The sequence below is a fragment of the Notolabrus celidotus genome, chromosome 21 (assembly GCF_009762535.1).
Source record: "Notolabrus celidotus isolate fNotCel1 chromosome 21, fNotCel1.pri, whole genome shotgun sequence".
In the NCBI taxonomy this organism is placed as follows: domain Eukaryota; kingdom Metazoa; phylum Chordata; class Actinopteri; order Labriformes; family Labridae; genus Notolabrus; species Notolabrus celidotus.
The window spans coordinates 23,979,187-23,997,296 of NC_048292.1; the positions used below are offsets into that span (position 1 = coordinate 23,979,187).

At 40.1% G+C, this 18,110-nt stretch overlaps 1 protein-coding gene across 1 annotated transcript in view; it reads left to right on the forward strand.

Annotated features, from left to right (window-relative positions):
* The first annotated feature begins 1,418 nt into the window (after positions 1–1,418).
* Positions 1,419–18,110, forward strand: part of LOC117804702 (anoctamin-4-like) — a 71,400-nt gene continuing 54,708 nt past the window's right edge. The window contains 2 exon segments of the mRNA XM_034673023.1: positions 1,419–1,833; positions 12,144–12,218. Of these exon segments, the coding sequence (XP_034528914.1) occupies positions 1,608–1,833; positions 12,144–12,218 (301 nt within the window). The 5' untranslated portion in view covers positions 1,419–1,607.

Here is an 18,110-nt window from a genome sequence, read left to right on the forward strand (position 1 = left end):
GCACGGCCCCATGTTGCAAGGATCTGTACACAATTCCTGGAAGCTGAAAACATCCCAGTTCTTAGGTAGAGAAATGAACATTCAATTCACGGGCAACAGCTCTGGTGGACATTCCTGCAGACAGCATGCCAATTGCATCCTCCCTCAAAACTTGCGACATCTCTGGCATTGTGCTGTGTGATAAAACTGCACATTTCAGAGTGGCCTTTTATTGTGGTCAGCCAAAGGTTGTTGCAAGTTCTCACCTTCAGACGGTCCATGTTTTGTAGCATGAAAATTGAGACAAACACAGCTAGACAGAGAAGCATGGTGCAGACCTTCAGAGGGTATATGCTGACCTTCTGATTCCTAGAATATTTCATCGTCATGACTGGTCCTTCCATGGTACTGCATTATAAAAATATACAATAAAAATCAGTCCCCAAGACATGATTATTAATGGTACCTTGAAACAGGGTTGTGTTCACTGTTCACATCATATGAACACCCTTCCGTTGTGTTTTTGTTTGCTGACAAAGAAATGGCCGAGACCTAGATGTTCACTTTCAGTGGACAGTGAGTATATATTGTTATAATGTATATTGAATTGTGTAAGGGATAATGTATGGTAAACAGGGAGTTTTGTGAATTACACTCCTGTCGAGACCTTGATGTGAAGCACAGGGGTCTAGAAGGAACAGAGAACGTTCTGCCTCAGTGTCAACAAGCAGAAGTAAAATGAGCCTGAACCGTTTTGGATTTATTTGATGATGTGTGAAATGTTCATATGCATCATTAATCGCTGTCAAGAGTAAGTTTGCAAAAACACGCTTTTCCTCCCAGGTTAAGCCGGTACAAACAGATTTAAGCACTGTGAGAAGGCACAATGCAGCAGTGTACAGATGATTGGACTGCAATGTCATTGGAGCAGAATGTGCTCTTCAAATCTGACTTTTATTTGGAGCAGATAGTAGGAGCTGGCACAAGTGGAGTTTCAGGCAAAAGAATGGAGTCTAATATGATGCGTTCCTCTCATAGACTGTATAAAATAGATACAATAAATTCCTATAATATAATAAATAAATAAATAATATAAATAAAATAAATAATACATATAAATTCCTCTTGAGTGTCTGCAGGAGGCAGTGGCTTGAAGGTGCAGAGGTCATGAGGATCAGTAGATTTAAAGTTGATCGGTGCATTTTCTTCCAGTTGTATATAGCAGGGGTTGAGAAAGAGAAAGCAAATTCACTTAAAAGCAAATTAACTGCTTTTAAGTGAATCTCTTTATTTAAGAGATGAGCCTAAAGCATCTCAGTGCTTTGCTTCACAACTGCTTAATCTTGGAAATTACAAACTCTCACGGGAAGTTAGCAGTGCGACCTCAGCATCCACGTGAAGCAGCCACGCCTTCAGTCGTGGGTACAGTACTGCAACATCAGCCGCACCACGAGTCAAGGGAGGCTGACACGGGGCGGAGGTGAGCTCGTGTTGGAGACTGGCTTGAAAAATCAACGCTCGAATGAAACTATAGTGGGTGGAGTTACGATGATGTAGGTAGAGGACAAGTATCCTTCGTCCGCCGAAACCATGCGTCATGATAGCTGTGACCGCCGCGGGTAAAGAGGATGCTCGAGCATGAGGGCGCAGCAGACATGCGACTGGTCCGTCGGATGAACACAGGCATGAAGATCCAAGCGGGGGGCGAGCACATGGGCTGCAGTAGGGTGGGAGAGGGTCAGGAGAGCCAGGTCATCTGTCTCCAATGTCAGGACGAGGGAGTGCGAGTCTGTCCGGGTAGTCCGTTAAGTCCTCGCCGCGCCATCGCGACGCGCCTCTCCTCTGGATCTGCAGGTACATGCATTCTGCACATTATGAAGTTATAAAAGGTGCCGGGGTAGCCTATAGAATCCCAACTTTATAATGCTATGTCACTATATGAAGAGTTCATTTGCATAAACAGATATTGAGATATTTTCCAAAAACATATTTCCTTTTTATATACATTTTTAATAAAGTTACATTTTTAAGATACCGCTTATTAGTAATGTCATTTTGACTTAGTAAAAGCCACCCAACTTCATTGATTGATAATACCTAAAGCTAATAGAAAAAATATGTTTTTTGAAACATTTTTAAAATTTTGCATCTGTTTTTGCAAATGAACTCTTATGTAGCTTGTCTCTTATTTGTATTAAATTGTCGAGATTGACTGAAATGTGGGCGCGGTGATGCAACTTGCTCCAACTCACTGACAGGAAGAGAAGAAAAAAAACTTTTGCAAAAAATGGAAAAAACATTGTTTTACGAGTTTTTAATCAAACATGATCGATTAACGATTTAAAGTCCAATATGTGTTCAAAACTAAACCAGGAGTTCTCCTGGACAGTCATCCTCTATAGTCTCTTAAATAGATGCACTGTTGAAAAAATGTGTTTTCTAGGAGTTTCTGAGGTTACTTATAAGAGTCATGTACCATAAGGGCACTGTAGGTATATGAGCCTTTATTATTCAAGGCAACATGTAACTCAAAGCACCTTTTGTATTAAGGACACACACACACACACACACACACACACACACACACACACACACACACACACACACACACACACACACACACACACTCTAGTTCTCTATATCTTCAATTTGCAACTGCCCATAAATAGAGATAATCATATCGAAACATCCAAACAGGTTACTCTCAGTACATGGCCTCTTTTGGTACATTTAAAAAAAGGAGTAGCGAAATATCAGTCAGCTGGAGTATCTGATGTTGTTAAGAATTATTCAACCCAAAACAAACAAAACAAAAAGAGCTGACTAGAACCAGGGGCTTGTCCAGAACCTTTTGATCGGGGTGGCCTAACTGAGGCTCTCACATAGGCAGGGGTGGCCAGTGCATTTACAAATAAATAACATTTACCCATTTTGTCTTCATAACCTACTTTCATTAAAGTATTAAACAGTTGTTATATTCCCTTTGACTTAAAAAAACATGACAAAGTGGCATAAATCTTCTACGCTTAATTCTTTAAAGGGGACATATCATGCTTTTTTCATCAATATATATTGGTCTAAGAGGTCCCAAAAACATGTATTTAAAGTTTATGCTCAAAAAAACACTTTGAAATCAGATTTTGGCATGCCTGAAAAGTCCTTTTCTTCATTCCTCATCAGAACACTCTGTTTTCCCTCTGACCACGCCCCCTCCGGAAGTGGATGTGCCTCGGCTCTCCAGCACGTTGATCTAATGTTTACATGTTGGCTGAATATACACGGCTGCTCAGAGATCGCGTTACTTCAACCCTCTGAATCTGATCCTGACGGAGAGGCGCCTGTAGCAGGACCTTTCTGAAGGATTGGTCATAGATTTAGTGTTTCTTGTTGTTTTATTTATCAGTATGTAGACGTGTGTCTTGGTACACAGCTACGAACATGTAGCTATGTGGCTATGCTAACTAGCGCTAGCACTTATCCATGATAAATCATCCACTAGATCTTCAAATCTGCAGACGTGGGGAGTAAACCCGACCTCTGCCAGAAAGGCAGCGGGACCTTTTATGAAGGATTGGTCACAGATTTAGTGTTTCTTGTTGTTTTATTTGTCAGTATGTCGACGTGTGTCTTGGTACACAGCTACAGCTACAGCTACAGCTATGAACATATAGCTATGTGGCTATGCTAATTAGCGCTAGCACTTATCCATGACAAATAAAAATCATCCACTAGATCTTCAAATCTGCAGACGTGGGGAGTCAAACCGACCTTTGCGTTTATTAAGAAAGCCTACAACTAGCATGCCTCCCTCCTAAGCTCCTTGTTGGCACATATTTGTGCAGGTAATGAAAAACGGGGGAGGGATTCAGTATTATTTTATACAGTCTATGGGCTGAACAAGCTCCGAGCTCTGACTCCGTGACAGACCGGATATTGTTGTTACGTAACAAAAACACGGAAGTCTGAAACGGCTCGTTTCACACACATTTACAGAAAGGTGTAGAAATCAAAACAGGGGCAGAATGGATTTTTTTCATTCTTGGGGGGTTTGTAGACATGCCAGGGACACATATTTCAGGTAAAGAACCATTAAAAAGTCAATTTTGCATGATATGTCACCTTTAAGGATTTACAAAAGATGTTTTTTTAAGTCACATTTGAGGGCACTAATAAATAAATCTACTGTCAGCCTTTTAACTCAAATTAACCCAAATTATAGATTTTAACAGAAACCCCACTTCTGACAAGGCAAACAGCCAATCATAGTTTAGGATTTTGGGGTCGCCCCTGGGGCGGCCAATTGGATTTCAAGGGGTGCCAGTGCCACCCTTGGCCACCCCTCTGGACATGCCACTGACTAGGCAAGGCAAGGCAAGGCAGCTTTATTTGTATAGCGCATTTCATACACGAGGGCAACTCAATGTGCTTTACATTAACACATTAAAAGCATTGGAGACATTCAGACAAGCATAAAAGAACATAATTAAAATGACAAATATGATAAAACAGAAAAGAAAAGGAAAATTAGAAATATATTAAAAAAGTTGCTTTCTCTGGCTCTACTAGAACTCATACAGCCGGTATCGACCCCTGAGTTGCTTTGCAAATGACGGTAAACATTTATAGGGCTTGGTCTAGTGATAAATTACAGGTCTGACTAGAAGCAGTTTAGAGGCTGATATGGTTTTCCCAACTTACCACAACTTTGGTTGTAAATGAGAGCTGCAGCTTTATTGCAACAAAGAGCAAATGTGAGTGTTTATGATTAGCAGACTCTCAGTCAGTGATAAATGTGCTGCAGTTGCTCTTCTGTAAGGCTGTTAGATTAGTGAATTAGTAAATTAGACTTTCCCACAAAAGTTCTCTAAATAAATGCATGGGCAGAGGCGTTTACATTCAGCTCTCAGTCTGATGCTAAACTGGTCGGTTGTTCCTTCAAATGGTGACTGCAGAGCCAGAGAAAGTCATTCCCTCTGCTGAGGCAGAATAATGATTTCACCTCTGTGTCCCTCGATAGCATGGAGTTCTCAGTTAAGCCTTTTAGTTTCTTCTATCAAAGGTTATTTTTATTAATTGACAGAGGAGCCTTTGTGATTGCAAGCGGTGTTTCTCGTCCAATAATCCAACTACTTTATACAGCTTGTCCTGTATGTGAAAGAAAAACCCGTTTTCAGGTTGGTAATGACAAAATCTACCAGTTCTGCAAGCTCCATCTGCAGCTTGGTTGACTGATACTGAAATCTGTCACCATTGCAACTTGTATATGTTACTCTTAACTAACTGAAAATTTCTAGGCAACTCCTAAGTATTTTTTTTACAAAGTTATAGTTGAGTGCAGTAGTTAAAGGTACAGTGGGTTAGACTCGTATAAAGCAGCATTTAGCAGACCAGACTTGGTAGAAATGTAATATTAGTATGTTTGATTTAGTGTATAATCACCTGAATATAAAAGCTGTTTTGTTTTTTTAAACTAAAAATGAACCTTTTAAATCTAAATAAGGAGCGGGTCACTTTCCATGGCCGCCATCTTGCACCACCATGTTTCTTCAGCAGCACAAAAAGGACAAACATGCAGGGTTTTTTTTTAATCTAAGGCTGGATGACAAAGAAGGGAGTGGTTATTCTTGTGTAAAGAATTTGTATTGATGGTGAGCTGATTGATGGTAAAGACTTGACAAATGGAGGATCATGCTTATCATGCATCGCAGGAGGTTCTCAAAAGCAACCATTGTGTGTAGAGCCTCCCCTTCTGAAGGGGGGAGCAAGGGAGCGTTTCAATCTAGAATCTTACCATTAGATGTTTCTAAACATTCCCATTTTTACACACTGTAACTTTGAATCATTTATTTCTTTTCTGGACAATATGGATCGGGTTTATTTCAATTATGTAAAATAAATGTCTTGATTATTTTAAGTCATATACATGTCTACTAAATCACTGTCTTTTGCTTAATGTGTTAACACAATAGTGAATGGGCCTGTGGTCCACTGTTGAAAGTCCTTGAATTTGCAGTTGATACTACAAACTGGGATTTTAAAAGCACGTTAGTAGGTATAACTGCAAGGAGCATTCATCTATCAGCTATGGCTCTTCTGTCAGAAAGAGTGAGTTGGAACACTGTTGTGTTAAGTATCTTCAAGATAAAAACATCAGTAATGTAAACGTGATGGGTATGCAGGGATGTGTCCCTGGAGAAATGACTTATGCAAAGGCACTATTAAGTATATGTCCAACTCACTTGCACAGTTAGCAAATTGTTTCTGTCTCAGGTCATCATATCCAGTTCAACTACTCGGATAGAGCTTTCAAACAGATACGCAAAAGCATATGTTATTTTAATTTGAAAAATAACACAAACAAAGATTTAGAATTTAGAAACAAACTCCCAATATTCCATACTTCTTTAAGGACTCAAAAAGATGATGGATGTCCAAAGCCACTATCAAAAGTATTCATGAAAGGAAATGATCTAAATGGAATTGCCACAAAGCTGCTTAGTCCAACCTCTGACCAGGCAAATATTCAAAGTTTAAGGTTTTTGGGTGGCCAATGGCCATTCAGATCGCAGAGGGAGCCTGTGCCATGCCTGGTCAACCCCCCTGTTAGTAGAGCCACAAGTCAATTGACAGGAAATTACAACTATGATTGCCAATCAACACCCCTAATGCTATGGGGGATATTGTAAGTTGATTTAAATCTTATATCGTTTTTGTTCTGATTCACAATGGTGCGCCTCAAGGATCAATTCTTGGTCCCATGTTGGTTTGTGACATGCTGCCACTGGAGTTTGTACTTGTTGAATGCCATGATCATACCAGTGACACATAATTGTACGCTCCTTCTTTTCCTAAACAACCTAGCCTGCTCTTTGCACCATGTTTTAATCTAAAACAAATGAAAAATGTTTTTCACTTTCTAAGTGAAATATTTGAAAAAAATTATTTGATGTGCATTTTAGTTTATAGTTTTACCCATATCCCCTCTGTTTATGTGGAGGACACTGGCTGTATGACTTACACTGCAGCTCATCAATTGAGGGTGCTCTAAATGTTTTTTCTTCACTCTTTAGGAGCGGTCCACTTCTGATACAGTCTGTGGCTGTGTCTGAAACCAAATATTAACATATCACCAAAAGTATGTAAACTGCATACTGCCCAGCAACTTGTTGGTCATGGTACCATTAACAACATAATGCATGTTCTCTTTGGGGGGACCAGTTCAAGCTTTCAGGAATACATCAGAAAAACATCATTCTGGGATGTTCTTTGATTTCACTGAAGCGTTTTTAAGCATATTACATGCTGTGGCCTCTTTTTTTTGCTTCTTTTGTCCAATTGTTATTATTTATCCTAGCATGTGTTGCAACCTACCTTGTATTGAGTTGGGTTGCAACAGAGGAACACCATGTATTTGACATAAGCTTATGAGGTCTGTGACATTTTTGCAGAAGTTCGAATAGGTTTCATTTATAGTAAACAAATGTGGGTACTTTGTGTAAAAAAATGAAAACTTTAACTCAAAACTTCTGTGACTTACAGCTGCTGAAGCAAAAAGTGTTACATCCACCTTGTCTACCCGATTTAAAAAAACATTGCAATACTTACTGTGCAGGGGGCCACATTGCTGCCATCCTTTTTTTCTTGTGTTATTTTGAAGCAGCTCCTAATGATGATCACTCCTCTCCGTACAGCAAAATGCAAGTTTTCTGCCTGTCATCAAATATGTTACTGATGACCTATCAAAGTACTCGCCCCAGCAGAGCATCTCCGCCTCTGCACACACTCACACTCAGTTAGCAAGCAAGGATGATGTAGACAGACAGGCAAATATCTCATGTTGAGTTCATGCAAAGAAATTTGCTTAGACGGAAGAAAATAAGTGACAGCATTCCCCTTTATTCCCTGTCATTTGTTCACATGTTAATTGTGTGCCAGTATCAGTAAAATATGCAGTTTATAAATAATACATAAAGCCTGTGAAAGGAATTGGAGCATCAAGTAGTGTACCATGGATAATCTACTAGCAGCTGGTAAGATACCCCGATACAGAGTAACAGTCCTGGTAGGTCAGGGGGTTAAATTAAGTAGTGGAGAAACTGTGTACCAGAACTAGGGTTGCAAAGGGGTAGAACATTTGCAGTACATTTTCGAAAAGTTTCCGGTAAATTTCCATGGGAAGTTAAGCTGGGGAATTTTGGAAATTTTCCAAATTGGACATTTTCGATGGGAATTATGGGAATTAATTGGAATTGATGAGAATTAATCGGGAATTTAGGATAATTTAATGGAAAGGTATCATATCCAAGCATAAATATTTGTTTTTTATAAGCAGACATCCATCCAAAATAATACAATTAAAACAGATTTATTTGTAAGAAGAACTTTATCAAGTGTTAAATATTTTATTGAACAATCAATTCTTTCATTGAAGAACAAAAACATGAATGTTGAGTTAAATATTACTCATCCCCGACCCAACCCATTCAAAAATTAACAAAAATGCAATCCCAACAAAGTCCAAGTTCAAAATGTTAAATGAAAAGAGATGCTCTCCCTCCAACAAAGTCCCATTCAACATGCAAATAAAAAAGCATCTTCCCTCAAGCTTCTCAAGCCTAGCCTCAGCAGGATTCTAGAAATCATTTGTGCATTTGATGGAGGAATGCACAGTGCGTGTAGGGGGCGTGGTCTCAATAGCCCTGCAGTAAGCAGTTTGCTATGTGCATGAGGAAGATCATAGATAGGTTCAAAGGTTCAAAGGTCCAGACTAACATCCCTCACCATACACACCCTGGCACACAAGGACTTTCTCCACCACTACAATGACGCCCTCCATACCGCCCGGTCCACTTACTACTCCAACCTCATCCACTCCAGCGCTACCAACCCAAAGCACCTGTTCTCAACAATAAACAAGCTTCTCAAACCCATGGACAATCTCTCCAACTCATTCACAACAGACAAATGCAACTCTTTCCTGTCATTCTTTCAAGAAAAAACGAAAACATCCATACCGAACTGCTTACTTCTGCCCTCCCCACCCGTAGCCACACACCCATCAGCTCCCCCCTAACAACCCAGTCTCTCTCTCAGTTTTGCCTAATCTCCCCCTTGGATCTCAATAAATTACTCTCCGGCATGAAGACATCAACCTGCATCCTGGACCCCCTCCCCTCCTACCTGACCTTGTCAGCTTGTCTCCCTGCCCTTCAACCCCTTATCTTCTCCATAATCAACTCCTCCCTATCTGCTGGTTCTGTCCCTCCCGCCCTCAAACTCGCCTCTGTCACACCCATCCTCAAAAAACCAGGACGCGACCAGAACAGCCCCAACAATTACCGTCCCATTTCCAACCTCCCGTTCCTGTCAAAGATCCTTGAACGCACTGTCGCCACCCAGCTCAAAGCCTATCTTCACTCCAATCAACTGTCCGAACCATTTCAATCCGGATTCAGAACTCATCACAGCACAGAAACAGCCCTTCTCAAAATCACCAACGACCTCCTCCTCTCATCTGATAACAACTCCCTCAGCATCCTCCTCCTCCTGGACATTAGTGCAGCTTTCGACACCCTCAATCACTCCATCCTCCTCACCCGCCTTCAATCTTCCCTCGGTATCACTGGCACCGCCCTCTCCTGGTTCAAATCCTACCTCTCTGACCGCCACCAGTTTATCAGCATCAACAACCTCAAGTCACGCACAGCCCCCCTCTCTCATGGTGTCCCCCAGGGTTCGGTGCTTGGTCCCCTCCTCTTCATCATCTACATGCTCCCCCTTGGTCACATCATACGCAGCCATGGCCTCCATTTCCACTGTTATGCCAACGACATCCAGCTTTACATTTCAACCACATCCATCACCGCTGCTTCCCACACCACCCTCACAAACTGCCTCACTGAAATAAACTCCTGGATGCAAACAAACTTTCTCAAACTCAATTGTAATAAATCCGAAATTCTTATCATAGGCCCAAAATCCCTCACTTCCACCTGCCCAGACTTCTCACTCACTATTGATAATTCCACTGTTTCAGCATCCACCCACATCCGTAACCTTGGTATCATTTTTGATCAGTCACTCAACTTTCAACAACACATTAACAATATTTCAAAAAACGCTTTCTTCCACCTCAAAAACATCGCCCGTCTCCGCCCCTCCCTTTCCTTCACTGCAGCTGAAACTCTCATCCACGCCTTCATCACCTCAAGACTCGATTATTGCAATAGCATCCTCTACGGTACACCCAACACCCTCCTCAACAAATTACAATACATACAAAACTCAGCTGCACGCCTCCTCACTCACTCCCGCTCCAGAGACCACATCACCCCGGTCCTCCAGAACCTCCATTGGCTTCCCATCCCCTCAAGAATTCAGTACAAGATCCTCCTCATCACCTACAAAGCCCTCCACAATCTAGCTCCCTCCTACCTCACCGACCTTCTGCAGCCATATAATCCCTCCCGCAACCTCCGCTCCACCAACGCCAACCTCCTCACCCCTCTCACCAAACCCAAGCACCGAACCTGGGGGGACAGGGCCTTCTCTGTCGCTGCCCCCACCCTCTGGAACTCTCTCCCCCAACACCTCAGATTCTCTCCCTCACTCACCAAATTCAAATCCGGACTCAAAACACACCTTTTTACAAAGGCTTTTAAACTATAATTGATTGATTTTTTTCTTGTTTTGTTTTATTTTGCTGCCTTGCTTTTTTTTTGCACTGTTTTCCTTTGCTTTTCTATTGTATAATTTTATCTTATTTTCCTGTAAAGCGCTTGGAGAATCTTTTAAAGCACTTTTATAAATAAAATGTATTATTATTATTATTATAAAGGTTTTATTGTCAATTTTCACTGTATATACGAGACATACAGGAAAAACCCGATGCTGTTTCTCTCTTCCAGCTTTTAAATATCTTAAATTTAAATATAAAATACAATAAAATATAATAAAATACAGTTCTATAAAAACATCCTATTTACACGGATATTCAACTGTTCTTGCATGAAATCTGTTTGTTTTAGTCAGGATTATGTTAAAATATATTTTCCACAACTATATTCAAGTTCACTTTTCACTTTTAAGAGCCAACCTTCAATCTAGTAAATTCCTGGTTTATTCCCATGGAAAGTTTGCAACTTTGAAAATTCCCAGAATTTTGCAACCCTAACCAGAACACCCAGCCTGATAAAAGCACTGTTGTTGACAAACATATTATTTTAGAATCACAAAAAGAAACATGTAGCTGGATAGAAAGCCCAGCATTCAGACAGAATGGTGATGTAAAATACCAATAAGAGCTCATCTGATCTATGAGCTTAAGTTCTGGTACCAGAAAGTACCGGATCTGGATCCCCATCTGTACTGGCTGTCTGGCTCTTATTAAAAAACTGTCTGCAGAATGGCCGATAATAATTTGAGTTTGCAGTATTATTCCAGTTAAGCAACTACTTGATTCACTATTTATACCACATTCAGTTGTGCACTGATTTAATCTGATTCCCTGACATCAGAAAATGAAGTTACCCTGATATTACGTTTTAATTCATACCTCCTTGTTAAAGTATTTAAGTGTTGTAAAGCCTGCACTTGAGATTCAGACTAGAACACACCCAGATTAGTAAGCAAATTACATCCTCCTGCAGGATGGAAGGCATCACTTCATCAGCATTTTTTTTGAATAGTTTTGTGTTTTTAAAGTCTTCAGGAGTTATAGCCTCACTCTGATAGCTCCTCTAGTCTTAAGTTTTATTCACAATGTTCTGCCACAGTGGATGACTCCATTCCCTCTCTATATAAATTGGTAGACTAAAGCACTAAAGCTGCCAGACTCATGGATTTTATTCCCTTAACTCTGCCAAGGTCAAGGGTTTTTCCCCCTGCGTGGCTGGATGTGTGGAGCAGGGCACTAACATTGCAGGATTAGGGGTTTTATTCTTGTAACACTGCAGGGTCCTGACTTTTCTCAGTCCACCAGGAACAGTACAAGGTGAACTGGCTTTGTGGACACTGTTGTAAATCTAGCATTTATGATAACCAGGAAAAACTTTCTGCAATACACATGCAAAAATTAAAAGTGATGTAACTCATGTTGCATGGTTCATTGTTTGGTTGAAAGAGTTTTCCTCATGCCTGATATCTAATCTCTTTATCTGTTGTAGACCGTGAGCCCAGCAGCAGCAGCTACAATGTCTCATCAGGAACTTTCTACAGCTGCGTCAGTAAGATCACCATCGGTAAGTGTGCTATGTTCTTGTCAGAAAGAGGTATTTTCTCATGGAGGGAAAACAAACACAAGTAGATGATCCAGAAAGGACAGCAAAAACATCTATACAGGCTTTTTTACATGAGCATGGCCCCATTGAAAACAAAAAAAACCCCTTTCCTTAGCCTTTTAAAAAAAACAAAAAAACATGACAACGCAAACACAACTGAACACAGGAGTATGCACGCCCGACTAGTAATTGACAGTATATTTTTGTTATAAAACACCACTGAGAAACATGCACGCCTGCACATGAAGCCGTTCTTCAACAGAGTGGTAAGCAGAAACAAAAGGGGGGACAACAATGGACGCACGCTGGCTGGATACTCTGGGTTACAGCAGCACGCTTAAGGTCTTAAATGAGCCGGCCTAGTCTTAATCCCGAGGTATTTAATGTCTGATGAGATCAATTTCAATTCAGAGCTCTGCAGCATTTATTTCTGAGAGCTAAAACTATAGTTTAACATCTTTTACACTACCGTTCAAAAGTTTGGACACACCTTCTCATTCAATGGTTTTTATTTATTTTGATTATTTTCATCATTGTAGATTAATACTGAAGACATCAAAACTATGATATAATCTGGTTTTGCCATAATTTGGATTACAACAGTAGTCAAATAGGGCTATCCATTGTGTACTAACCCTACCTCTGAACAACACAACTGATGGTCTCAAACACATTAAGAAGGCAAGTCATTCTAAAAAATTAACTCTTGACAAGGCTCATGTTAATTAGAAACCATTCCAGGAGACTACTTCATCAAGCAGACTTAGAGAATACCAAGAGTGTGCAAAGCTGTCATGAAGGAAAAAGGGGGCTGCTTTACAGAATCTAAAATATAAAACATATTCTGCTTTGTTTAACACTTTTTTGTTCATTCAATAATTCCATATATGTTCTTTCATAGTTTTGATGCCTTCAGTATTAATCTATAGTGTTTCAAATAATTAAAATAAATACAAACCCTTGAATGAGAAGGTGTTTCTAAACTTTTGACTGGTAGTGTATATCCATCCACTTTGTACCCTTGTCCTACCCCCTCTGTAAGAGTATACTTCGGGCACTACGTGACAAACCAAGTATTGAACCCATATCTGTCCATCAGGTACATTCTCTCTTTTCACAAGGGGAATTTCTTGTAAACAAAAGAGTGTACTCTCACTAAAGGTAGAGCGGGTGATGATGTATTTACTTAATACAGTGGTCTTCTATATCTTACTTAGATATAGAAGAACAGCCCTAGCAGGACAATGATGTCAACTTTGAGGAAGTTTACAGCTAAAGCATTCAGACAGAAAACAAACAAACTTTTATCATGAGTGAGAATCTGTCAGGAGTCTGTGATGAATCATCGGAGTAATCTTAAATCAACATGTTGACTGGACTTTTATGCTGTGATATTTTTAGATAATTCAAAACAAAATACCTTTGAGAACTGCCTGCAGCCTTCAGTATGGTGCTGTGTCAACAATACGCTGTCTGACAGGACGCCTGTGGGCAGAGACTGACATGTTGTGTTTGCTGAAGTGTATGAAAATGAAAGATTTCCCCTGACATGTAACTTTGTTTTTATGTTGGTGGTTATTGAAATAGTGCATTGTTAACAAAGTTGTCTGGAATAATTTGCCTTTCTGTCAGAAAACTGCAAGCTGCTGTCATTTGCAATATTCAGACCTCGTCTTTAGACATGTTTTCAATGAATATTAAAGCCCGGTGAGGGAGAGGAGCCGTAAGTTGAATGCTGTCATGGAAAGATTTTAGGTTCAGCTCAGGCTGTGCTGCATGCAGGTGTTCCTCTCTTCTCTCTGGGCTAAATAAAAAAAACCCGAATGAAGTGCTGAGGGAGAGCTTTGGACTATTGGGACTCACCCTCTTGGTTTTACAAAGGGAAAGATCTATAGTGCTGCTCCGCACTCTGACATAAAGAGTTAGTGTGCTGCTGTGATTTAAAAGCCCTGGCCTTTGTTATGGAGGAAAACACAAGTCAGCATCACCGCCGGTTCTTTAAAGTTTTAATCGATTATGATCTTCCACTTATTCTAGCCTCCTCTTTTATATAATTTACAAGTTGTGCTGCTGATAGACAGAGCTGATCTTCAGCCTGAGGCAGGGGGAAAAATCAAGAGAACCATACTTACTGCTCTGAGATAATCAGTGGTGGACAGTAACAGAGTAAATTTACTTGAGTACTGTACTTAAGTACATTTTTGGAGTATCTGCACTTTACTTGAGTATTATTATTATTTTTTTCTACCAATGCTCTAGTTACTCACAACTTTAGCTCTGAAGTCTGTTCATGAATTTCCTTCTCTTTTCTGAAATCTGATCCCTATCTCTCAGTGGTTTAGTCGTACCTGTACATCGTGTGTCTCCATGGTTGAACGTGGAGCAAACACAGAGCAGATTTCACTCAGATCAGGCAGTTCATGTAGAGGTGGTAATGATGGCTATAATTCTCCACCTGAGCACCCATGGTCATATCTTCAGCCCGTGTTAGAGGTTTTTGAAATGAAGAATGTTACGTATCGTTTGAAATGTTCTCTCTGTTTCCCACTCTGCCCAAACATACAAACATTCACTGTCCAACCTGAGAATGCGTGCTGAGCTACAGAACGTTTGTTTCAACTAAGTTGTCTGTGCTTGGAGTAACTTAGTTTCTGTTTTCATTCCATAGTTTTTAGAGATTTCAAGTAATGGTTTCTAAATAAACATGATGTAACAGAATGTACACCTATGTATTCTTGATTGCACGGATGTATTGGGAAAATACAACGTTTTGAGATTTTTTTTGAATAATTAAATATTTCTAAAAGCAAGTAATTCAGGACTTTAACTCAAGTAATAATTTGACAGAGCAACTTTCACTTGTATTGCAGTAATATTTGACCTTGAGTATCTATATTTTGACTTAAATAATGAAGCTGTGTACTTTGTCTACCACTGGAGATAATGCCTGATGAGGCTTCAGTTATCAGGTTTTCACTGGAGTGTTATAATGTGGTAACGGACACTTTGTCTTAATTATGCCATGATCACTTGGTAGAGAAAAAAATAAAGAGCATGGCACAGAGTTTTCATGTCTTTTTTATTGAAACATTAAGCTTTTGATAAGATGCAACTCCCCAACATCTGAGGGTCCAAATAATTCAGGGAAATGCCATCCCCATCCCTTGAATTTGCAAAAGTAACCTTTTCCACAAAAAGGCAAAATGAAACAAAACAGGTGTAAAGCGACTTAGCACAGGAAATCATATCAGTCTGTTGTGCTGTTCAGGGAGTGCTTCGGCTTAGTTGTAATCCAACAAGCTAACGGTATGCTTTCAAGATTTAAAATCAGTGTGTTATGTAAGAGAAACATATGTGCTGCATTTACAAATGGTGCTAAAACAAACCAGCTTTCTGACAGCAAAGTAAATGACTGACAGTAGCGTACACTTACGCTGGCATTAATGTTGAATTGGACTCATTTAATAATCCCATAACCATCTGTGTGGCACATTTGGAAACCTTTTAATGCTTAGTATACTTGTTTTCTGGAGCAGCTTGTAATGACGATCCCTCACCTCTATGCAAAATTTCTTCTTGTCGGAATTATTTTGTAAATATCAAACTCAGTATTCTCCTCTCAGCTGACGGTCCTCCGCCTCTGCTCGCAGACACTGTCACAGGGTGGGGCTGATTTCAGGCTGATTTCTTGTGCTCGTAGTGATTTGAAGCAGAGATGAGGGCTTCTTAAATGTACAGGGGGAAGCCAGTTGCAACTTGTTGACAAAATGATTTACGCAAACCAATAACAGAAACTTGAAGTTGTTGTGAAGTGACTAGTCAGCTGTTTGGGTGACAGCCTGCGTGTATGGATAGCCCTACATTAAGGCAGTATGTTGACGTGTAACACCAATAAGAGCGCTGTATGTCTATGAACTTAACAGTACTTTCGGTACCGACCAATCAGGTACTGGTACCAACAAAAACTGGATCTTGACACGATCCCTCAAACTGAACTATCCCTCCAAAGTGTGATTTAAAAGCACTGTGTGAAGATTTCATGTTGTGTTGATTCTGATAAACCTGATGGATAAAACCAGTAGAAATTTCTGAAATTAAGACTGAATTAACTGGAATAAACCAGGAATTTACTAAATTGAAGGTTGGCTCTTAATAGGGAACTGAAATATAGTTGGGTAAAATATATTTTAGCATATCCTGACTAAAACAACCAGATTGCATGCAAGTACAGTTGAATATCTATGCTATCCCTCAATCTCATGCACATAGCACACTGCTTACTGCAGGGCAATTGAGACCACACCCCCTACATGCACTGTGCATTCCTCCATCAAATGCACACATGATTTCTAGAATCCTGGACCACACTTTTCAGCCCAGAGCACAAGACTATTGAAGCCACACATTTGAGCCTGTGGGTAGGGGGGGGGTGAGTAATATTTAAGTCAACATTTCATGTTTTTGTTCTTCAATAAAATAATTGATAGTTCAATAAAATATTTAACACTTGATAAAGTTCTACTTGCAAATACATCTGTTTTAATCGTATTGTTTTGGATGGATGTCTGCTTATAACAAAAAAAAACATTTATTCTTGGATATGATACCTTTCCATTAAATTATCCTCAATACCCAGTTAATTCCCATTAATTCCAATTAATTCCCATAATTCCCATGGAAAGTTTCCAATTTGGAATATTTCCAAAATTCCCCAGCTTAACTTCCAATGGAAATTTACCGGAAATTTTCCACCCCTTTGCAACCCTAGTGAGCACTATTTCAAAATGCCAATAATCGGCCCCATGAACGGCCTCTAGCAGTAGGGAATGGGCATCAATAATATGGCTCCACCATCCAATCTGCTGTCTCACCAAGGAAGCTGAAATTGATAGCACCTGCTATTTTAGCTGCACTTTGGTTAAATAAGAGGAGGTAGAGTGGTGCTATCCACCTTCATATACAGCAGTGGAACATTAAACCATAAAACCACAATTATGTTTGATGTCACAACACGGTCTCCACCAATCTAATTACCAACTTCATCAGCCTTTCATTAAGTTAAGTTCCTCCACTGCAGCTCTATGGTTCTCTCAGACACAGTTTGAACTTGGCATTGCATAATGCAGAGTGTGGCCCAGTTACCTGCACCTGCATCTGTTTCCTTCCTCTGGTGGTGTCAGGAAGTGGAGGTACTACATATCTGGGCCTCCCTCTCCTCAGAGAGCTACGCGGACACATTTTTCTGATGACTGCGACATACATAATGCTTAGAACACAATATGTCCGAAAAGGCTGCGCACACCTTGAGTTTTGGAGGTCGTTTGGATACATACCAGGTGTGGATTACCTCCTCCGCCCCTGACGCTTATTCAGGTGACTTTCATGGGATGTTTTAGGTTGCTGGCTCAATGCATGTATTCAAGCAAAAGCCTTTATGTAATGACTATCTTAGCTCGTGTTACTCTTAAGCATCTGCACAAATAATAATGACTACATGATTGTGATTTGAATGAATGGGCTGCTTTTTTTAAGCCACCTTGCAGCCTACAGCTGATGCCCAGAGTGTCATAGTTGTCATATCTTTTCCTGGCCGTCCATTCCATTCTTTTAAATGCAGTCCATCAGAAACATCTGGAATATGTTTGAATGTGGCACACATGGAAGCTTGTACTCAAAGATGATTCCATTAAGTCAAAGGCTGGCAGATAAAGGCCCGATTGTTGGAAAAGCTTTGCCCCTTTTTTTCATCTGTCCCAGATAATCATGTTATTTTGATTAGTCAACAATCTCCTCTTGCTCTGCCCCTCGTGCCGCAAAAGAGATCTAATGGCGATCACATAGTGAGACCGAGAG